General features: G+C 42.0%; 1 protein-coding gene across 8 annotated transcripts in view; it reads right to left on the bottom strand.

Annotated features, from left to right (window-relative positions):
* The window catches only part of LOC139382490 (endothelin-converting enzyme 2-like), a 130,044-nt gene that overhangs the window by 11,678 nt on the left and 93,558 nt on the right, over positions 1–24,808 (bottom strand). For 6 of the 8 annotated variants that reach the window (XM_071126566.1, XM_071126567.1, XM_071126569.1 and 3 more), the window contains 5 exons: positions 21,932–22,056; positions 19,880–20,026; positions 19,495–19,560; positions 18,156–18,344; positions 8,917–9,059 (listed from right to left, as the gene is read on the bottom strand). In XM_071126566.1, the coding sequence (XP_070982667.1) occupies positions 8,917–9,059; positions 18,156–18,344; positions 19,495–19,560; positions 19,880–20,026; positions 21,932–22,056 (670 nt within the window). The remainder of the gene's footprint in view (positions 1–8,916; positions 9,060–18,155; positions 18,345–19,494; positions 19,561–19,879; positions 20,027–21,931; positions 22,057–24,808) is intronic. The other 2 variants (XM_071126573.1, XM_071126574.1) reach the window with 1 other exon arrangement.

Here is a 24,808-nt window from a genome sequence, read left to right as displayed (position 1 = left end):
ATCAAGTTTGCGGACGCCACTACAGTGGTAAGCTTGATTACCAACAATGACGAGGAGGCCTACAACAAAACAAAGGAGATGATTGTGGACTTCAGGAAACAGCAGAGGGAGCACCCCCCTATCCCCCTATCCACATCGACGGGACAGTAGTGGAGAGTAGTAAGGTTTAAGTTCCTCGGCGTACACATCACAGACAAACTGAATTGGTCCACCCACACAGACAACGTTGTGAAGAAGGCTTGTCACCAAAAGCACACAAACTTTTACAGATGCACAATCGAGAGCATCCTGGCGGGCTGTATCACCGCCTGGTACGGCAACTGCTCCGCCCACAACCGTAAGGCTCTCCAGAGGGTAGTGAGGTCTGCACAGCGCATCCCTGGGGGCAAACTACCTGCCCTCTAGGACACCTACACCACCCGATGTCACAGGAAGGCCATAAAGATCATCAAGGACAACAACCACCTGAGCCACTGCCTGTTCACCCTGCTATCATCCAGAAGGCGAGGTCAGTACAGGTGCATCAAAGCAGGGACCGAGAGACTGAAAAACAGCTTCTATCTCAAGGCCATCAGACTGTTAAACAACCACCACTAACATTGAGTGGCTGCTGCCAACACACTGACTCCACTCCAGCCACTTTAATAATGGATATTGATGGAAATTGATGTAAAAATATATCACTAGCCACTTTAAACAATGCTACTTAATATAATGTTTACATACCCTCATTACTCATCTCATATGTATATACTGTACTCTATAACATCTACTCCATATTGCCTATGCCGTGCTGTACCATCACTCATTCATATATCTTTATGTACATATTATTTATCCCTTTACACATGTGTGTATAAGGTAGTAGTTTTGGAATTGTTAGGTTAGATTACTCGTTGATTATTACTGCATTGTCGGAACTAGAAGCACAAGCATTTCGCTACGCTCGCATTAACATCTGCTAACCATGTGTATGTGACAAATACATTTGATTTGATTTTATTCTGACATTGCACATTTTTTAAATGAAGTGGTGATCCTAACTGACCTAAGTCAGAGGATTTTTACTAGAATTAAATGTCAGGAATTGTGAAAAACTGCATTTAAATGTACTTGGCTGAGGAGTATGTAAACTTCCAGCTTCAACTATACATGTACTCATGATGCAATATGATTGAGTACTAAAGCAGTATTTAGTTATACAGTTCAGTACAGTACACATTAACAGTTGAGTCTATGGGGTCGCTATTTCATTATTGGATAAAAAAAACGTGCCCGTTTCAAGCGCAATATTTTGTCACGAAAAGATGCTTGACTATGCATATACAGAGCCTTGCGAAAGTATTCGGCCCCCTTGAACTTTGCGACCTTTTGCCACATTTCAGGCTTCAAACATAAAGATATAAAACTGTATTTTTTTGTGAAGAATCAACAAGTGGGACACAATCATGAAGTGGAACGACATTTATTGGATATTTCAAACTTTTTTAACAAATCAAAAACTGAAAGATTGGGCGTGCAAAATTATACTTTCGCAAGGCACTGTAATTGACAGCTTTGGAAAGAAAACAGTCTGACGTTTCCAAAACTGCAAAGATATTATCTGTGAGTGCCACAGAACTCATGCTACAGGCGAAACCAAGATGAAACTTCAAACAGGAAATGAGCAGAATTTCTGAAGCTCTGTTTTCCATTGTCTCCTTATATGGCTGTGAATGCACCACGAACGAGCATGCCCTTTCTGTCGTTTCTTCAAGATGTCTGCAGCATTGTGACGCATTTGTAGGCATATCATTGGAAGATTGGCCATAAGAGACTACATTTTCCAGGGGTCCGCCCGGTGTCCTTTGTCTAAATTGGTGCGTAATCTTCAGGTGCGGGCATTTTCTCCTGGGATTCAGGAGAGAAAGCACACTTCCACGAACGATATATCATCGAAGAGATATGTGAAAAACACCTTGAGGATTGGTTCTAAACAACTTTGCCATGTTTCAGTCGATATTATGGAGTTAATTTGGAAAAAAGTTTGCCGTTTTGATGACTGGATTTTCATTTTTTTTTGGTAGCCAAACGTGACGCACCAAACGGAGCGATTTCTCCTAAACAAATAATCTTTCAGGAAAAACTGAACATTTGCTATCTAACAGAGTCTCCTCATTGAAAACATCTGAAGTTCTTCAACGGTAAATGATTTTATTTGAATGCTTTTCTGTTTTTTGTGAAAATGTTGCCTGCTGAATGCGAGCAAAGCCCGGAAAAAGTTAATTTTCAGCACTAATTAAGATCGCTGTTCGGGCTCCGAATGACCTATTGGACAAAACTCAGGATTCGGGGTCGCTTCAGCTAGGCCTACACATAATGTCAGAACTGGACCCACACCTAGAACATAACTACGTGTTTTATGTTTTTATTATGGTTTAAACAGAAGGCGCTGTGAATTTTGGGCCTGCCCTGAAATATGTGATAGTTGGCTTCTAACCGGGTTGGACAAAGTGGGTTTGGTGTCAGTTTGGTCCAGGGCTGGGTACTGAGCACCCCCCATCCGTGCCCATCCATTTTGGACGTAAAAAAAAAGAGTCAGACTTCTCTCTCATCATACATGACAAATAGACCTTCTAGGTTGATTCAGGGCTTAACATAGTGATATATATATATATATATATATAATTTGGGCAGTATAAATGCCATTTGGACTTGGTTCACTGACTTTTGGGTTTGGAAGCCGACTTCCTATGATCACATATGGCAAATGGACATAACATCCTGATTTGGAACTTTCAATACTTATATATTGCATTTGGAGATTTCTTATGGCATTTGGACATGGTTCACTGTTTTTTGGATTCGGAAACCGTCTTCCTATGATCACATATGGACATAACATCCTGATTTGGCACTTTCAATACTTATATATTGCATTTGGGCATTTGGCAATGTTTCACTGACTTTTGAGGAGGTGATACATTTTTAAAAAGATATTTAAAAAATATTACAATTTTGAAATTGACACTTGGGTTTTGACTTTATGTCCATTTGCAATATGAAAAATTACTGTGGAGCGCGATCACCATCTTTGGGATTTTTGCTGTACGACACTTGGCATTTGCCATATGCCAGTTGCCATAAACTTCGAATGAATTGCTGTCCAATTGAGTGGTATTTGCAATTGTGTAAATGTTTCATACAATGGCAATAAGATACCATTAATTTTTGTCCATTTCATGGGGGTCTTCCTTTACCTATGTATATGATTGGTTTGTTTGATGTAGCCTAACATTTCGTCCCAAATTGAATTTTATGAATGCCCATCCATGTGGTATGCACCCTGTTTGCAAAACTTCATCAGTAGTTATCATGAGCCTATTTGCAATGTGTTTACACAGCAGGGAAATGCAGAACTATTTTATTTTTCGCTATGATCAGACAAACTTGAAACCACTGATCATGACAATGGTGTGAAACAGTTGTGATTGTCCATTCTACTTTGACCTGTCCTCAGTAGCGATGCGTGGGTAAAAATCACTGGGGAAGTGATGCCCCCACCCCCCCACCCCACACCACACCACACCATATTACAACCTATGTGTTGTGATAAGTGCCAAGACAAAAGACAGTGGCAGAATAAATTCCACCACACCTTTGTTTTATCACAAAACCGGATATCAACCTCTGTCCAGTGAAGTCCACAAAGCATATTGCATGTACAGTCAAGTGTCAAAGGCTTTTATTGACAATTACATGAAGTTGATGCAAAGAGTCAATATTTGCAGTGTTGACCCTTCTTTTTCAAGACCTCTGCAATCCGCCCTGGCATGCTGTCAAATAACGTCTGGGCCATATCCTGACTGATGGCAGCCCCAAGGCTTTCGACTCTGTCAATCACCACATCTTCATCGGCAGACTCGACAGCCTTGGTTTCTCAAATGATTGCCTCGCCTGGTTCACCAACTACTTCTCTGATAGAGTTCAGTGTGTCAAATCGGAGGGTCTGCTGTCCGGACCTCTGGCAGTCTCTATGGGGGTGCCACAGGGTTAAATTCTTGGACCGACTCTCTTCTCTGTATACATCAATGAAGTCGCTCTTGCTGCTGGTGAGTCTCTGATCCACCTCTACGCAGACGACACCATTCTGTATACTTCTGGCCCTTCTTTGGACACTGTGTTAACAACCCTCCAGGCAAGCTTCAATGCCATACAACTCTCCTTCCGTGGCCTCCAATTGCTCTTAAATACAAGTAAAACTAAATGCATGCTCTTCAACCGATCGCAACCTGCACCTACCCGCCTGTCCAACATCACTACTCTGGACGGCTCTGACTTAGAATACGTGGACAACTACAAATACCTAGGTGTCTGGTTAGACTGTAAACTCTCCTTCCAGACCCATATCAAACATCTCCAATCCAAAGTTAAATCTAGAACTGGCTTCCTATTTCGCAAACAAAGCATCCTTCACTCATGCTGCCAAACATACCCTTGTAAAACTGACCATCCTACCAATCCTCGACTTTGGCGATGTCATTTACAAAATAGCCTCCAATACCCTACTCAACAAATTGGATGCAGTCTATCACAGTGCAATCCGTTTTGTCACCAAAGCCCCATATACTACCCACCATTGCGACCTGTACGCTCTCGTTGGCTGGCCCTCGCTTCATACTCATCGCCAAACCCACTGGCTCCATGTCATCTACAAGACCCTGCTAGGTAAAGTCCCCCCTTATCTCAGCTCGCTGGTCACCATAGCATCTCCCACCTGTAGCACACTCTCCAGCAGGTATATCTCTCTAGTCACCCCCAAAACCAATTCTTTCTTTGGCCGCCTCTCCTTCCAGTTCTCTGCTGCCAATGACTGGAACGAACTACAAAAATCTCTGTAACTGGAAACACTTATCTCCCTCACTAGCTTTAAGCACCAACTGTCAGAGCAGCTCACAGATTACTGCACCTGTACATAGCCCACCTATAATTTAGCCCAAACAACTACCTGTTTCCCTACTGTATTTAATTAATTTATTTAGCTCCTTTGCACCCCATTATTTTTATTTCTACTTTGCACTTTGCACATTCTTCCATTGCAAATCTACCATTCCAGTGTTTTACTTGCTATATTGTATTTACTTTGCCACCATGGCCTTTTTTGGCCTTTACCTCCCTTATCTCACCTCATTTGCTCACATCGTATTTAGACTTGTTTATACTGTATTATTGACTGTATGTTTGTTTTACTCCATGTGTAACTCTGTGTCGTTGTATGTGTCAAACTGCTTTGCTTTTCTTGGCCAGGTCGCAATTGTAAATGAGAACTTGTTCTCAACTTGCCTACCTGGTTAAATAAAGGTGAAATAAAATTTTAAAAAATTAAAAAATTTGGCATAATCAATGCTTGGAGTTTGTCAGAATTTGTTGGTTTTTGTTTATCCACCCACCTCTTGAGGATTGACCACAAGTTCTCAATGGGATTAAGGTCTGGGGAGTTTCCTGGCCATGGACCCAAAATATCGATGTTTTGCTCCCCGAGCCACTTAGTTTTCACTTTTGCCTTATGGCAAGGTGCTCCATCATGCTGGAAAAGGCATTGTTCGTCACCAAACTGTTCCTGGATGGTTGGTAGGAATTGCTCTCGGAGGATGTGTTGGTACCACTCTTCATTCATGGCTGTGTTCTTTGGCAAAATTGTGAGTGAGCCAACTCCCTTGGATGAGAAGCAACCCCACACATGAATGGTCTCAGGATGCTTTACTGTTGGCATGACACAGGACTGATTGTAGCGCTCACCTTGTCTTCTCCGGACAAGCTTTTTTCCGGATGTCCCAAACAATCGGAAAGGGGATTCAGCAGAGAAAATTACTTTACCCCAGTCCTCAGCAGTCCAATCCCTGTACCTTTTTCAGAATATCAGTCTGTCCCTGATGTTTTTTCCTGGAGAGAAGTGGCTTCTTTGCTGCCCTTCTTGACACCAGGCCAGTGCAAAGCAATGATGACGGCACGTGTTTCCTTGCAGGTAACCATGCTTGACAGAGGAAGAACAATGATTCCAAGCACCACCCTCCTTTTGAAGCTTCCAGTCTGTTATTCAAACTCAATCAGCATGACAGAGTGATCTCCAGACTTGTCCTCGCCAACATTCACACCTATGTTAATGAGAAAATCACTGACATGTCGTCAGCTGGTCCTTTTGTGGCAGGGCTGAAATGCAGTGGAAATGTTTTTTGGGGGACTCAGTTCATTTGCATGGCAAAGAGGGACTTTGCAATTAATCACAATTCATCTGATCACTCTTCATAACATTCTGGAGTATATGCAAATTGGCATCATACAAACTGAGGCAGCAGACTTTGTGAAAATTTATATTTGTGTCATTCAAAACTTTTCGCCATGACTGTACATGACCTACAGCATGGTCAATCAAGCTGCCTGCACTATTCCAGCACCATTTCAACATCATCAAATCACCTATGCTTACATGCTGACTAGACTGGGAACGCGGGTGTGTCCATGTGCGCCATCATTTTGTCCAGCCACACCAGACGCAATCAGGTTGAAATATCAAAACAAACTCTGAACCACCTATATTAATTTGGGGACAGGTCTAAACGCGTGAAACATCAAATCAAAGTTAATTTGTCATGTGCGCCGAATACAACAGGTAGACCTTAGTGAAATGCATTCATGGCCATTTGGCTTGCTTGCTTGCTGTTGCAAGCTAATATGTCCAGGGATATACACATTGGGTTGTTCTTTTTGCACCCTCTACAACCACTGTGATTATTATTATTATTGACCCTGCTGGTCATCTATGGACGTTTGAACATCTTGGCCATGTACTGTTATAATCTTCACCCGGCACAGCCAGAAGAGGACTGGCCACCCCTCAGAGCCTGATTCCTCTCTAGGTTTCTTCGTAAATTCCCGCCTTTTTTTCCTAGCCACCGTGCTTCTACAGCTGCATTGCTTGCTGTTTGGGGTTTTAGGCTGGGTTTCTGTATAGCACTTTGTGACATCGGCTGATGTACAAAGGGCTTTATAAATACATTTGATTGATTGATTTTACCTGAAATGCACAAGGTTCTCTACTCCGACAATTAATCCCCAGATAAAAGGGTAAACCTACCTAGATTCTAGAAATCTCTCCTCCTTCGTTCTTCTTCAGACTTTATATGACAGTTGGCAACCAATTAAGGGACATTACCACCACCAACTGGACTGGATTGTGAACCTCAGTTCATCTTTCTATCACCTACGTAATGCGAGCGGTGTGGTCAGCATGTCATTCTAATACAATGCAACAAAAAGATAACAAAAATTATTTGTCCAATCAACAAACGCTAAATATGATGTGGTTGTCCATGGTTCTGATTTATGTGTGTGTGTGTTTGCTCAAGTAGAAAAACATGTTGACTCACCCTACTTGTTGAGAAATGTCAATATCATCCTCTCTTTCATGTTGACAAAACAGTCTATCACTGTCATACAATACACCCTTTTATTTTTTGTTGTCCTAGGCATTCACGGGCAACATTAGCCTTCTACATCTAGCATTAGCCTTCTACATCTTCCATTTTCTCTGGCCAGGGGCACAACAATGTATGAATTAATGGTTTGATCAGAATCGCTGTTATAATTATTGGTGAAGTAAACACAAGTCCAAATCTCTACCCATGGCTAATTTAGGAAAGGGAACATTTTAGCAAGCTGGCTAGCTAGCCAGTGGAGGACAACACAACAAGATGCAACAATTCAAGTGTTTCTGCCAATGACATATGCTTTCAAAGGGATATGATAGGACCATTCTTAGTTTAGCTCAACGGCAAATTAGCTGACTGGCAAATTTGTTTGACTTTTTTTGTCAAGGGAGGCAAGATGCTTGCTGGCTGCTCAAGATGCTGCTGCCGCTATGGGCGGCAACAATGTCATACTTGTTTGGACCAGACAGCATCAGATAGATGGCCTACACGTAGAGAGACAGAGGGGTGCTGTTTTTCTCACTAGGATGCTTTCTCCTGTGACATACATTCAGCCTCTTGCGATTTGAAGGAAAATTATGAAGCACAGAGCCAAAATAATAATACTTTTTACACCACCCTGGAGAGGCCCGCTGGGAATGGACAATCAAAATATTTTCGTCCCTGCCTTTGACAAAGTGGGCACTGCTTATCACAGGGCGGCATCAGCGCTCACCTAAAAAACCCATATAGCACTGGTTGAGAGAAACAAAAACGTTAGAAATGCATCACACTGATGGTCATTATAATGCTGTATGATCCTTTAGGAAAAAGTGACCTGCAGTTATGAAGCACTGTTACATTATAAGTGTGTCTAACTCTGCTAATACTGCATTATTATTTTATCATGGTGTATTATAATGCTGTATAATGCATTATGCATACTGGCTTCATAGAAAGTGTTATCGTAACGGTAGTTAACGTTTAGCAACTGGAAAAATATGTCTTTATCTGGTTGTGATGTGATTATTTGACCAGATAGGAATATAAAATTACATTTCCCATGACGTCTTGATCTTGTCATGAAAAATAACTATTTTCCTGGTTGTTAAAGAAACAACTTAGTTGTAATCTGGTAATATGATGTCTTGTCATTCAGAAAACCAGTTGACAATCAGAAAATCAAGTCATAAATCTTGGTCACTAAAATCAGATTTTAAACCTAACCTTGTGTAGTGGAAATCGCTCAGTTCTGCCTCCAGGACAAGACTCATGACAAAAAACTGGTAGGGCAGGAGTTTTCCCTTGTCAGATTATGCAGTCAGGAAAAACCTCTGACCCTTAACACAGTGCATGGCAGCCCATTCAGCTATGACATAGGGCCTGGAGTATTTCCTGACCATGTGACCTGATCTTTGGCTCTTATTCGGGGAATAAGGACGATCAGGTTGAGTTCCATCTAGGTCCTCACCTGCGCTCGGTCTTGTTGATCAGGTCAGACACCTGTTGCAAATACTCCTTGGCATATAGCACCACTGGCTCTGTATCGTTCAGGTCCAGAGGGGACAGGGCCGAGGACAGGTAGTCCAGCCAGTCCACCGCTGGAGCCAGCAGCTGAGGGCGAGAGAGGTTAGAGGTCACCCTTGTGAAAAAGACAGTTGAACACAAAAACAAAGTTTATAGACATTTTCAGAACTCAAGTTGCCTCATGTTGAAAGGAGTCAATTTCCCACATAATTTAATCTTTTCACATACAAAATTGTGTCTATCTATCCGATTCATGAGACATAATGGTGAATCCACACGACAGATCAACTTTTGTTTTGCAGTGGGAATTCCCTCCATATAGATGGTGGACTAACCACTATACCACCCACACAAGAACATTAGACTGTATTTCACGTTTGAAACAGTCTGACAAACAATTTTTTTTGTGTGATTTAGGCTACATTACGATTCTATTCCCTTCTCCCGAAATTTGCACTCATACACTCCCCGTCATAGATTTCAAAGGAATGGACTGGTGTAAGGAATATGGTGGAAATTCCCTTCAGCCATGCTTGCTCCAATCCAATGCATTAGTGGGAGTAAACAAGTGCACACTTCTGGAGAAGGGTAGAGAATCTGAACGCAACCTTTGATTTGTAAACTATCCCTTCAAACTGGACCAAATTATCCATCATACAGAGAGAGAGACAAAACAGTAAGAGGAGCCCTCATATATTTGCATTCCAGATCTCAGACTCAACTAAAGCCACCCCTATCCTGGAGGGTCTGTAGGGGTATTACAGTAAAACCATCAGCCCTCAGCCCCAGACACTCATTCCACTGCCTTTAATCCAGAGCCGAGCACAGAGCAGGGAGGTAGAGAGATGATGGGCTAAAAAAAAATTCTGGGCTGTTTAATTGTTTGGTCTTTATTGCAAACCAAAGAGACTGCGACAGTTAGTACAGTATTTACAGTAGGACTACTTGTTTTTTTCTAACAATCCTTACGATGCATTGTAACATGTTTAAAGATTAGGGTTGTCACAATACCAGAATTTTGACTTTGAGACCAATATATTAACGCCACACCGGCAGTCAGGAGTCATGACCGCAGTCAAATTCCATGTGACCGTAACTAAACATCTCCAAAACTGCACTCTGATGCTGCTGATGTTCATTAGTGGCCTACCAAACTGCTAACGGCCAGTTGCTTGTGGCCTGGTACTCAGCACTCTATTGTCCCTTTAAATCCCTATGACATCAATGTAAATGGAATCGAAAATGAAATCAAACACTTCATGAGAGCCCTGGCAGAGTTTGAGTAGAATAGGATCACCTGTTATGCAGCGAGAGCCAGCTTCTCATAGCTGGTTGATGCATGGAATGAAATGTGTTCCTATAAACCCATGGTGACAACGCTTCTATAGGCTATGCAATTGCGTGATAAAACAGAGTTTGATGGCATTTATTAAAAAGAAGATCCCATCAGCTTCTATAGGCTAGGCCTACTATATTTATTTCTCAACTTTCCTCATTTAAAAGCATGCCTAGCCTAAGATCACCATGTGCAATGCCAAGCATCAGGTGGAGTGGTGTAAAGCTTGCCGCCATTGTAATATGGAGCAATGAAAACGTGTTCTATGGAGTGATAGTTATACCATCTGGCAGTCCAACGGACTAATCTGGGTTTAGCGGATGCCAGGAGAATGCTACCTTCTCAATGCATAGTGCCAACTGTAAAGTTTGGTAGAGGAGGAATAATGGTCTGGGGCTGTTTTTCATGGTTCGAGGTGGGCCCCTAAGTTCCAGTGAAGGGAAATCTTAACGCTACAATATACAATGACTTTCTAGATGATTCTGTGCTTCCAACTTTGTGGCAACAGTTTGGGGGAAGGCCCTTTCCTGTTTCAGCATGACAATGCCACCACACACAAAGAGAGGCCCATACATAAATAGTTTGTCGTGATCAGTGTGGAAGAACTTGACTGGCCTGCACAGGACCCTGATCTCAACCCCATCGAACACCTTTGGGATGAATTTGAACACCGACTGCGAGCCAGGTCTAATCGCCCAACATCAGTGCCCAACTCGCTAATGCTTTTGTGGCTGAATGGAAGCAAGTCCCTGCAGCAATGTTCCAACATCTAGTTTAAAGCCTTCCCATAAGAGTGGAGGCTTTTATAGCAGTAAAGGGAGGACCAAGTCCATATTAATGCACATGATTTTGGAATGAGATGTTTGACAAGCAGGTATCCACATACTTTTGGTCATGTAGTATATATTAGTAGGCTCTATGTAAAGACCAGATTAAATTGAGAATAGTTAGATGGGTGAGAATGTTATCATGCGCTTGTCAAATTGTGAATGAGAGACTGTGTGCAACCTGGCAAGAAACCAAGACTTTCATGCAACTTTTTTTCGAATCATCATTAGAGTTGCATCATGCAGGCTTAGAATGTATTAGATATGAAAAAATATAGCCTACGGTTTGTATCACAACTCAAGTTGCATAAATAACTCTAAATGTACCATATAGGAGGCTCTGTTATCACTTTGTTATGCATTAGGGGGCGCTATAAAATTTTTGGGATGAAAAACGTTCCCGTTTTAACCTCTTTATCCTACCCCCTCCTTTTTCGAACATTCTGTTAAAAATCGCGCAACTTTTCAGCGTCCTGCTACTCATGCCAGGAATATAGTATATGCATATATTATATATTATATTATACATATATTATGCACATATTAGTATGTGTGGATAGAAAACACTCTGAAGTTTCTAAAACTGGTTAAATCACGGCTGTGACTATAACAGAGCGTGTTTCATCGAAAAGCGCAAGAAAAACTGGTCACTGAAATCTGAAAAAAGTATCCATGCGCCCCTTTCATGGATTATTTAAAGGAAACCAAATTTAATATGGATAATACGGATGCAATTCCTACAGCTTCCACACGATGTCGCCAAAAACGTAATTTTCATTGACAAAAATCAATTGAGACATTATCAATAGATCCGTGATTCCATCCAGCCTACCTCAATCGATTTTGGAAGATTGAAAAATGGACACTGTTTTCTTTTGTAGCTGCTATTGAATACAGATCGCCCAGTGATCAATTTGATCGCTTATTAACGTTTACAAATACCTGAAGTTGGGTTATAAAAGTAGGTCGAAGTGTTTTGTCAAAGAATATAGGCAACTTATATAATTTTTAAACATGACGTTGCGTGTTGGAAGAGAGCTTTTTTCGTGATACAGACAGGCTATACAAATTGATATTTTGGGCATTCATGGACGGATTTAATCGGGAAAAAGACCCATTTGTGATGTTTATGGGACATATAGGAGTGCCAACAAAGAATATCATCAAAGGTAATGAATGTTTTATATTTTATTTCTGCGTTTTTGTGTAGCGCCGGCTACGCTAATTATTTTGTTTACGTCGCCTTCAGGCATTTTGGGGTGTTGCATGCTATCAGATAATAGCTTCTCATGCTTTAGCCGAAAAGCATTTTAAAAATCTGACTTGTTGGCTAGATTCACAACGAGTGTAGCTTTAATTCAATACCCTACATGTATATTTTAATGAACGTTTGAGTTTTAACGAGTACATTTAGCATTTAGCGTAGTGCATTTGCATTTCCAGGTGCCTACTTGAGACGTCTGCGTCTCAAGTAGGAGCAAGAAGTTAAACAAGATATTTTGTCACGAAAAGATGCTCGACTATGCATATAATTGACAGCTTTGGAAAGAAAACACTGACGTTTCCAAAACTGCAAAGATATTGTCTGTGAGTGCCACAGAACTAATGTTACAGGCGAAACCCAGATAAAAATCCAACCAGGAAGTGCCGCATTTTTTGTAACCGCCTCATGCCAATGACTCCTTATATGGCTGTGAATGAGCTACGAATGAGCTTACGTTTTCCACGTATTCCCCAAGGTGTCTACAGCATTGTGACGTCTTTTTACGCATTTCCATTGAAGAATAGCCGTAAGGGACCATATATAGCAAGGTGTCTCCCGCAGAAAATCTTGCGTAAAATACTGAGGTAGCCATTTTTACAATCGCTTCTTATGAGAAACCAATTGCCTCGACGGATATATTATCGAATAAATATGTTAAAAACACCTTGAGGATGGATCCTAAACAACGTCGACACTGTCGAACAATAAACAGTGTTCGAGAGGAGAACTGGAATTAACAGAATTCCGGGGGCCATCTCTCGAATGAAGTAAATCCTTCCTGTCCTATCACCCCTGTTTTTTTCATAGAAGTGAAGGTGTGTCTGGCTCTTGCTAGTGATGTATTCTCGGGGAGAGAGTGGGGCTTCACATGGAAGCTGTTCGTCTGAGCTGTCTTATCGTGGGTGCCATATTCCTGATACAGCACGTCCTACTTGAGTATGCGGAGAGTGGTAATTTGACCCATGGTTTAGAAAATGAGGATTTTGTTCCAAAACAAGCATAAGAGATCCCTAGATCTGGGTAGACAGGAAGTTAGAGTAGAGGTTGGGAAGGATCTCTCAATGGAGTTTTATGTAGACCAAATGGGGTCTCTAACTACATGGCAGTCTAGGACTTTGAGCCATTATGGTATATGCAGGTCCCCATATTGATCGTGGACACAGGTCATAGCTCATTTGGAGAGAGAGGGCTATATGAATCCACTCACCCAGTATGGAAGGAGGTGGAGTATAGTGAAGGTGAGAGTTTGCATAAAGATACGCCTAACCCTTTAAACAGTAATGAAGGAGGATCTAGGGTTGTGGTATGATGGATATGACCAGTTCTTGGTCGACACCCTAGTACGGTTCCGGGTAGAGGAGGTTAGGCCAGTATGGTAAAGCTGTTCACGAAAGCAGGAATGCCAGATAATGACAGTTGCATTGACTTGCACGATTTATATCCACAGGTTCCTCCCTTTACAGTGACCGGAGGAGATTATTACCGTTTGGCCCGGTACAGTACTCTTGGGAAATGATGTCAGGGCGAGGTTTTACCGGCAGATTGGACAGGATTATGCTCCCTTGTACATTTGGGAATGCCTTTCACACTCATTCAACACCAAGACATGAAGTTTTATTCAAACGGGAGAAAAGAACTACTCCATCTGGGTCTTTTTATGACAAAGTATACATTGATAACATTGGGGTTCCACGGGGGTTGCCAGATGAGTTCAAAGCAAGAGATCAGAATCCTAGCAGGATTAAAATCAAATCAAATCAAATTTTATTTGTCACATACACATGGTTAGCAGATGTTAATGCGAGTGTAGCGAAATGCTTGTGCTTCTAGTTCCGACAATGCAGTAATAACAAGTAATCTAACTAACAATTCCAAAACTACTGTCTTGTACACAGTGTAAGGGGATAAAGAATATGTACATAAGGATATATGAATGAGTGATGGTACAGAGCAGCATAGGCAAGATACAGTAGATGGTATCGGGTACAGTATGTACAAATGAGATGAGTATGTAAACAAAGTGGCATAGTATAGTATAAAGTGGCTAGTGATACATGTATTACATAAGGATACCGTCGATGATATAGAGTACAGTATATACGTATGCGTATGAGATGAATAATGTAGGGTAAGTAACATTTATATAAGGTAGCATTGTTTAAAGTGGCTAGTGATATATTTACATCATTTCCCATCAATTCCCATTATTAAAGTGGCTGGAGTTGAGTCAGTGTCAGTGTGTTGGCAGCAGCCACTCAATGTTAGTGGTGGCTGTTTAACAGTCTGATGGCCTTGAGATAGAAGCTGTTTTTCAGTCTCTCGGTCCCAGCTTTGATGCACCTGTACTGACCTCGCCTTCTGGATGATAGCGGGGTGAACAGGCAGTGGCTCGGGTGGTTGATGTCCTTGATGATCTTTATGGCCTTCCTGTGACATCGGGTGGTGTAGGTGTCCTGGAGGGCAGGTAGTTTGCCCCCGGTGATGCGTTGTGCAGACCTCACTACCCTCTGGAGAGCCTTACGGTTGAGGGCGGTGCAGTTGCCATACCAGGCGGTGATACAGCCCGCCAGGATGCTCTCGATTGTGCATCTGTAGAAGTTTGTGAGTGCTTTTGGTGACAAGCCGAATTTCTTCAGCCTCCTGAGGTTGAAGAGGCGCTGCTGCGCCTTCTTCACGATGCTGTCTGTGTGAGTGGACCAATTCAGTTTGTCTGTGATGTGTATGCCGAGGAACTTAAAACTTGCTACCCTCTCCACTACTGTTCCATCGATGTGGATAGGGGGGTGTTCCCTCTGCTGTTTCCTGAAGTCCACAATCATCTCCTTAGTTTTGTTGACGTTGAGTGTGAGGTTGTTTTCCTGACACCACACTCCGAGGGCCCTCACCTCCTCCCTGTAGGCCGTCTCATCGTTGTTGGTAATCAAGCCTACCACTGTTGTGTCGTCCGCAAACTTGATGATTGAGTTGGAGGCGTGCGTGGCCACGCAGTCGTGGGTGAACAGGGAGTACAGGAGAGGGCTCAGAACGCAACCTTGTGGGGCCCCAGTGTTGAGGATCAGCGGGGAGGAGATGTTGTTGCCTACCCTCACCACCTGGGGGCGGCCCGTTAGAGTTAAGCATTTCCAGGTGGTCTATTCTCAATAAGAACGTGGACTGGATTAATTATATTTATTATAATCAACTGCGTTTTACCAATTGTACCAGAGATGCTATTAACCACACTGAATGTGCGCACTACCTCGGAAATTGTTTTGGGAAAATATCCTTTCCATTTTATTCAGCCATGTTCAATTGTACTCTTTGTACTATAAATAATGGCACGCGAATAAGAAACTATTGTCTGCTAAATTAACTAGTGGAGCCCGCAGGCATATGACATAGCCAGATCAGTGTCACACCCTGATCTGTTTCACCTGTCTTTGTGATTGTCTCTACCCTCTCCAGGTGTCACCCATCTTCCCTATTATCCCCTGTGTTTTTATACCTGTGCTGTCCGTTGCCAGTTTGTTTTGTTTTTCCCTCTGTTCCTGTCTCTTGATTGTTCCTGGTTTTGACATTTTCTGCCTGTCCTGAGCCTGCCTGCCATCCTGTACGTTTGCCCCACTACTCTGGATTATCAACCCCTGTCTGCCTTGACCTGTCATTTGCCTGCCTCTGTTGCTGTAATAAACATTGTTACTGCGACATAGTTTGCATTTGGGTCTTACCTGAAACAGTGATAATCTGGTTCTGAACATTATGACAACTCAGAATATACTATTCTGTTCTTCTGAAATAGGCTACATTTTCTTCAAATTATTCTTTAGACCTGCCTAAAATAAATAATGGATTTATTGTGATGGTGTAGGCTATATTAAAAGGGATTTATTAGACTTTTTAAAATGTAGATGTTCCAAAAGGTCTGCATCAGTGGCTTGTAGGGTACAAGTAGAAGCCCGGAGATGCTAAACGTGTTTGTTAATTATGATCAATAACCATGAGACCAGCAGTTATTAAGTTATGTCATTTACCAGCTGACAAATTTTCATGATCGCCACAGCCCTAATACTCGTGCCACGGCAAAAAAAAGAAAGTGGAGAGAACGACTGATCTTTTTTTTTTATTCTGTTTTCACTCTCTAAATCTCACTTTTCTTAAAGGCCTATATGCAGACAAAGTGTGAATTCCCTGTGTTTTATATGTCGGAACTAGAAGCACAAGCATTTCGCTACACTTGCATTAACATATGCTAACCATGTGTATGTGACAAATAACATTTAGTTGATTTTCAAACGTAAGACACATTTGAAAACTCTATAGTACTGAACTGTTTTTCAAGTACTGACGTGTCGGTGTAACGTGCAACACTAGTAAGGATAGGATCATAGTAGCTCCCATTCCTTTATGGTATGCCTATGTATTCCAGAGATGTAGTAGAAAATGTTAGGGGCCCGTCGTGTCATCATTAAAAGCTTTGCTCATCGATCGCTTACTCACCATTTAAGGGGTCATTGGGAGCAGGGTCATGTTCAGCACAGAAAACATTTTGCAACAGACAATGACAGCTAGTCCTTCCCTGCTTCAAACCATTTGCTTCTGTTTGGTGCCTAATGAACATGACCCTTGAGTTTTAGCGTAATAATCTAGTGTTTAGAACCACTAGAAACAGAACAAATGATCTATGGCATTACCATTCAAAGTCATGCCTCATCAACACGACTGTTTTTGCAAGCTTAAGGTTAACACTGATTTTCTAGAGCAATTACATTCAGATGGTCGGTGGTATACACAATCTACCCATTTCACAGATTCAACCCATCCTACAAATGCTGACATTCAATTCCTATGAAACAGAGAACCATCTCTGTTTGTTGACAAAAGGCTTCTCGATGTCCTCCAACCACTTGCATTCCCTTCACGATCTCGCTCACGAGATCTGCTGCTACCGTGAAGATAGAAGGGCTTAGCAACAGTCACCTTGGCAACCAGGGGAACATTCACAAACAAAAAAGAGGACTGCAGGAGATGCAGAGTAGAATAGTCCTCTTAGGAGGGATAAAACACAGACAAAGGTGTGAAGAGGCTCAGGGTTTCAAATGGTAGTGGTGAGTTGGTGTGGGAGAGGCTGCGAGAAAAAGCCATGCATGTTTTGACACTAATGGAGGCAGGAGAAAAAGTGGGAGCAGACTGTAATTGAATAAGAATTAACTCTGAGAGGCTTTAAAGCCTAACAAAAAAATCCACCTCACATATGTACCTCTCTTGCCCTTTCTCTCTCTCATACATACTGTCACGAATACCGCCGAAGATGGTGCCTTTTCCTGTTCGGGCGGCACTCGGCGGTCGTCGTCGCCGGCCTACTAGCTGCCATCGATTCCCTTTCCTTTTGTTTCTGTTAGTTGGGTCTAATTGGTTACACCTGTTTTGGGTTTAGTTTTGTTTGTAGGCTATTTAAGGGCACTAGGCCCGCTGGTTATTGTGTGGGCTTGTTCTCTGTTTTATGGTGTTGGTTGATTATTGTGATCTCTATTTTTCCGGACAGTTTTAGTCCTGTTTATTTGGACGGGTTGTTTCATGCGCCCTTGTGTTGTGCATGTCCGTTTTGCCGCTGTCATTGGAATAAAAGATCCACGTACGGAACTACTGCTCTCTGCGCTTGACTCCTCCACCCACCATTCATAGAAGTCTTAACACATACTCACGTCCAAGCAACTGCATGCACATGGAAGCCCACTTGCTCTCTCTTTGTAACCCCCACCCGACAGACGCACACACACCTGCAGCTCGGCGATGGTGATCTTGTGGTAGATCTTCTCCTCATCTCGACGTTCGTCCTGCGGTACTGTGATGTTGGCGAGCGCTGTTTCAAAGTCCAGGATCTGCTGCATCTGGCTTTGTGTGGAGTTCTTATCCCCCCCCAACAGCAGGCTCAGCTCCACCATGTAGTCCAGATACGCCTTCAACACCTGGGAATGGATACAGGATAAGCTCAGGGTCGTGTTCAGTCACCACCAAATGTAAGACAACGGTCAGAAACAGAGTAAAAAGGGTAGGTACCATCATAAATGCCCTTTTTTGTTTTCCATTGCAAACCCTTCACCTGGATTTTGTTATAGCCCTGCTCTAATTAGTGTTAACACACCTGATTCTAATCAGCTGCTGCCTTAGGACCTTGATTAGCTGAATCACAAGTGCTATAGTAGGTCTGGAACAAAAGACTGCACATCTAGTTGGTCTCCAAGAGGAGGGTTGGCCACCCCCGGGTAATGCTCCAGACTAGAGTAGGGCCAGGAGTTTTTCTTGACCACCTGACCTGATCAGAAAAAACTCTGACTACAGTGACTATAACTAGGGCCCAGAGTTTTTTCCTAGTGAAACACCATTGGTTAGTCAAAGTTGGCTCTACACTGGTGTGGTACAGTCACAAGAGAATGAGAGCTATCAAAATGAAATACCTGCTGCTGGATTTATTTCTGTGGAAGGTTTCAGTCTTTCTAGTTCGTTGTAAAGTGACCTAGTATTCTCTGACAGTTATGGTAAAATATACCTGGTATGTTTCAGAGCGATTTGTGACAGGCTATGTGGAGGGGAAAGTAGAATGGAACAACAATATGCACGTCAACATTTAGATAAACAGGTAATGGATGATGCGAGCTACCCCCGCCACGGAAGCCTGTGCAGATACAGCAGGAGAGGAAGCCGCCATCTTCTGCAGACAGTACGACATTATATTTTGTGTTTTAATGATGTGAAGCTTGAAATGCCAAACTAAATTCCCAACGCTTGGAATAATAAAGGTGTGTATTTTACAGTAATCACAGGCGGCCGGTGGCACCTTGATTGGGGAGGACAGGCTCATAGTAATGGCTGGAATGGAATCAACGGAATGTTAACCAACACATTACACACATGGTTTCCATGTTTGATGCCATTCCATTTTTGCCATTCCAGACGTTATTATGAGCCGTCCTCCCCTCAGCAGCCTCCTGTGACATTAATATATGTTAATTTATTACGGTACCTCATGTTGACAGCCAGAGGTAGGAAAAGACCCGCACCCAGCTGGCTGGCCCGCACCCAGCTCACCCCCTCCAGCCAGACCCAAACTTGACTCACCTTTTCATTGGCTGTCTTGTTGAGGTAATAGTCCCGCGAGGGGAGGAACAGCCCTGATTGGTCCACCTGGCGGAAATGTATGAACAGGTGAGCAAACACACTAATCATAATGGAGAATGAATTGCAGTGTGCAGAGTCCATTCACTATCATATTCGACAATATATTTAAAAAAAAATATTAGATGTGCATATATGTCGCTTCTAAAACAAATGAATCTCGACAGTTTAGTTTATGACTCAGGAAAGAGCAACAGGGGAACCACCTTATAAAAAATATTAAATGTGTCTGTGGGTCTGTCTGTGTCCTATGCATGCCTATGTGTTTATGTGTGTGTGCTAGTACATGTATTTTCATTTCAAAAGACCCAGAGCCAGAGCAGCTGACCTGAATGACGTTACTGTTGGAGTTCTTGGGGTCCACGCTGACTCCGATGGTGAAGAAGGGCTGGGCACGGTAGGGGCCCGACACGGTCTTCAGCACCTCCATAAAGTTGTCCTTCTCCCAGGGCCCCGTTATGTTCCAGCCCCCTGTCTGCAAACACACACATACATACACACACACACACACATAGATACACACACACACACACACAGACAAAACAGAGGGACGACAAGCTCAGACAGAGATACATTTATTATTATTTTTATTGGTATAAGTTTTTGGGTCAGTTTTGCATTTCCCCCACTAATGCTTAAGGTCAGGATTGGGGAAGGGAAGTTGATCCTAGATCTATACCCTGAAGCATTTTGATTTATCTCTACAGTATAGTATAGCATTTTCTTCCGATTAATGGCACCACTTGTCAATTTAAAGACAAAACAAAAACACACATATTAAATTTCGTATAGTCAGATAAATGGGGTCTTGTCACAGAATGTGAGTAACAGGATGGGGTGCGATTTTTTTCAAGGCCCATCCTAAAAAGAGTTTGGAACAAGGACATGACGCAGTAGCACAAGACTGGAAAAGTGAAAAAGTCCAGCCCAGCTAATTCTTCAAATCATAACTGACAAACAGATATGGATTGATGGATGGGATGGATTGCTGCTGACAGCACACACGCAGGCAAGGAGGCATGCACACACACACACACACACACACACATCAATCTCACACAGTCCTATTTCTACAACTTGTGTTCTTCAATTTCCCATCTCCCTTCTACCTGGTAGAAATAAGACAGGAGACAGAAGGTCCGGTACTTCAAGCTGCTTCTCAGCAGCCAGCCAGTTCATCACTTCAGTTCTCATCAAAAGGCAGATTACAAAGGAGACAGTGAATTTATAGCTATTTCTTTCTTCATTCCTTTCTTCTTTAAAAAATGTTTATCACGTTTTTGATTTTTATAACTTTTTTTAATCATGATTTTTAATGACAATTCCAAAGCCAAAAATAGTGAACATTCAATTGCCAAAACATGAAATATTCCATTGTCTCTGTCAGGTACACAATGGGTAGACATCAATAAAAAATAGAAACTGATTTCAGTTGTGTATATTACTTAGTTTTATTTGATGACTTTATTATTTAACTTTCCTTGTCATCATCTCATCTCTGCTCAGGCAGTAGAAGCCAAACAGACAGACAATGTTATCTCTGTGCTCCCCATACTGTAATGTCTTTAGTCATCCTATTTATCTAGGCTAGTCTGTCTAAGCAAGCTGCAGAACTGTCTGACAATCATTTTACTAGTTCTTCAAAGTAGATGAGGCATAATCTATCCCTCTCTCTAATTGTTGTGTTGTGTACATTCCTCTCTCATGCGGTCTATGTGTATCTAACCGAATGTAGAATGTAGCTGGCATAAAAGTGTATTCATCTCTGAGCTTCATAGTAGTTAATTACCACGTTTATTTGCTTATTGAAAACTACAATTCCCTTCAGCCCAGCATCTCAAATAGTTATTGACTAGATTTATCTCATGGATGACTTTAATTTCTCTCTGGAGAAATGGTGCATTGGGTTCAGAAAAAAACAGAACTAAAATGTTGGTTCATCGCTCATTACTAACCCTAACTCCCAGCCGTTCCAAGGCTACATGGAGTGCGTGGTTGGTTGTGTCCCAATAATATCTCCTTCCACCTGAAGTGTGCTCTTGTTCACTACTCCCCACAAATGTAAAAGCACTGGATTGGTGTAGGCAAGGCCTAGGTCAATCTCTAACGCATTCCTAGTCGTTCACCAAACCTTTCCGTAAAAATCAAAACAATAAAGCCTTGCATTCCTGTTTTTTTATTTGTTTCGCGCTGTTGGCAGTAGGTGAACTTGATAACAGTAGCATTAGCGCCGGGAAGGCAACGTGCTCCCATTTTGAACCATTTCATGTCTCTGAAGGTAGAACTCCGCCAGGCCCAGAGAGCAAATTTGAACCATTTCATGTGTCTGAAGCGCAAACTCTGCCTACCCAGCAGGCCCCAGAGAGCAAATCAAGCTGACCTTTGCAATGAGGTCAATGAGTGGCATGGCTCCCACCTCCTCGATGTGCTGCTCGTTGAGGCAGGACAGGTAGTAGAACTGGGTCTTCTTCTCGGCGTCGCTGCTGGAGTTGAATGTGCCATTCTCTAAAGAAGTAGGGGGAGAGGGGGGGGGGGGGGGGTAAGAGGAAAATATGGATGAGGAGGAGGAGAACAGAGTCTAATGTGATTGTGTGAGGCAGAGACAAGACCTGTCATTTCCTTCTATTATACACTGTAAAAAAAAATATCTAGTTGATTCAACTAATATTTATTTAGTAACTGGTTCCACAGCCTTGTTAAGTTTATTCAACTTCAAAGTGTTAACTGAACTTAAAATGTTTAGTTGGCCCAAACTTAGCTCCAACTTGAGAAAATTTAGGTTTTGAGAAAAAATTGATAGGGACAACCACAGTGCATTTACAATACAATGTTTTCAACATGCATATTTGACACATGCTGACATTATAAATGAGAATGCACAGAGTAATTATTATTCAACATGTCCTTATCTGGGATTTGATCTGATCTTCCTGCTATTCAACCATGTCTGTGCCAGTAACCATGTCTCTCATAATTGATTTGATTGACTTATTTTAGGGTTCTGCTTTAATGTTACTCCTTTATCACTATGATAAATAAAATAGTTTTTCTTGAGTGTACTTTTAACAGACCTGAGACTTACTTTGAAGTGCAAAGTGTAGAAATTCAGGTAAAATAAGTAATAGACACAGTAATACTGGCGTAGCAAGAATATTGGAATGCTAAATTCCAATCCCAGGTGAGGGCAGGCTGAATAATAACGACTTAATAAATGATCATGCTCAATGATCATGCTCACTATGTCAAAGTGTCAAAAATGTAAGTTCAAAACATTGTATATTAAACGCACTATTTTGCACTAAGTTTGGGCCAACAAAAATGTTTAAGTTCAGGTAACAATGACCGAAAAGTTAAGTAAACTGAAAAAGGCTTTGGAACCAGTTACTAAATAAAAATTAATTAAAACAACTTAAAAAAAATTTTTTACAGTGCAAGTGATTTACCATGACAGCTGATGAGGACAGAAGCAAATAACAGGACGTCATGGACAGTTAAACCGCTGTTGAACCATGGCTGACTGTTCTGACAGTTAGGGAGCTGGGGGATTGGACCATGACCGCTGTGGGCCGGTTGGGACACACACATGCACATACACACATACATACAGTGTATGACTATGGCCCGTGATGGTGTCTTGTGAACGACTCACATATGGCCTTGTGTTAATTTCGAAAGGTTGACTAAGTCAGTAGCTCTCAATTCTCTCCTCAGGGACCCCCAGACGTTCCAGAGCTAGCACACCTGATTCAGCTGGTTAATAAACATAATAATGAAACCTATGGAATTGTAACAATATAATATGGCTATTAAACCATTTAGAACCTTATGAGCATGGTTATTTATAGAACCTTCAAAAAAAGGTTCCATATAGCACCAAAAAGGATCTGCTATGGTTACAAGCCAAATACCCTTATTTGTCACTATATAGAAACATTTGTTTTTAGTGTGCAGCCTTATCAATGGAAAAAATAAACACTGAAGATCCATAGAGAAGGAAATGGAGATACGGACATAGAGGGAGAGAGAGAAAGAGCGAGATGGGAGAGAGTCAGAGAGAGAGAGGGAACAAGACAGAGAGGCAGAGGGAGAGAACAAGAAAGATGGGGGAGAGACACAGGAAGTTAGGGGTTTGAAGCAGAAAGCTTTAGAGTGCTACCAACAGGGGCAATGTAGATGTGAAACAAGTGAGTAAAAAACACGAGGAAAGGTGTTAAGAGAATGAGAGGAGGAGATCGAAGACAGGATGTGGTAGGATAGTTTATTTAGTCACATGCTCGTCTCCATCTCCACAGCGCATATCGTCATTCGCTCTGAAGCACCACTGCCATGGCAACGCACATGCTGCTGAAATATTTGTATTTATTTATTTTATTTCACCTTTATTTAACCAGGTAGGCTAGTTGTGAACAAGTTCTCATTTACAACTGCGACCTGGCCAAGATAAAGAAAAGCAGTGCGACACAAACAACAACAAAGAGGTACACATGGAATAAACAAACATACAGTCAATAACACAATAGAGAAAAAGTCTATATACAGTGTGTGCAAATGAGGTAAGATAAGGGAGGTAGGCAATAAATAGGCCATAGTGGCAAAATAATTACAATTTAGCAATTAAACACTGGAGTGAAAGATGTGCAAAAGATGAATGTGCAACTAGAGATATTGGGGTGCAAAGGAGCAAAATAAAAATAAAAAATAACAGTATGGGGATGATGTAGTTGGATAGGCTATGTACAGGTGCAGTGATCTGTGAGCTCTGCATCTGTACATGCTCTGACAGCTGGTGCTTAATGTTAGTGAGGGAGATATGGGTCTCCAGCTTCAATGATTTTTGCAATTCGTTCCAGTCATTAGCAACAGAGAAATGGAAAGAAAGGAGGAATTAGCTTTGGGGGTGACCAGTGAAATATACCTGCTGGAGCCCGTGCTACGGTTGGGTGCTGCTATGGTCACCAGTGAGCTGAGATAAGGTGGGGCTTTACCTAGCAAAGACTTATAGATGACCTGAAGCCAGTGGGTTTGGCGACGAATGTGAAGAGAGGGACAGCCAATGACAGCATACAGGTCGCAGTGGTGGGTAGTATATGGGGCTTTTGTGACAAAACGGATGGCACTGTGATAGACTGCATCCAATTTGCTGAGTAGAGTGTTTGAGGCTATTTTGTAAATGACATCGCCATAGTCAAGGATCGACAGTATAGTCAGTTTTACGAGGGTAAGTTTGGCAGCATGAGTAAAGGATGCTTTGTTGCGA

Source organism: Oncorhynchus clarkii, chromosome 24 (assembly GCF_045791955.1).
Source record: "Oncorhynchus clarkii lewisi isolate Uvic-CL-2024 chromosome 24, UVic_Ocla_1.0, whole genome shotgun sequence".
NCBI classification, from domain to species: domain Eukaryota; kingdom Metazoa; phylum Chordata; class Actinopteri; order Salmoniformes; family Salmonidae; genus Oncorhynchus; species Oncorhynchus clarkii.
Note: the sequence above shows the minus strand (reverse complement) of the source record. Positions and strands in the feature narration are given on the sequence as shown.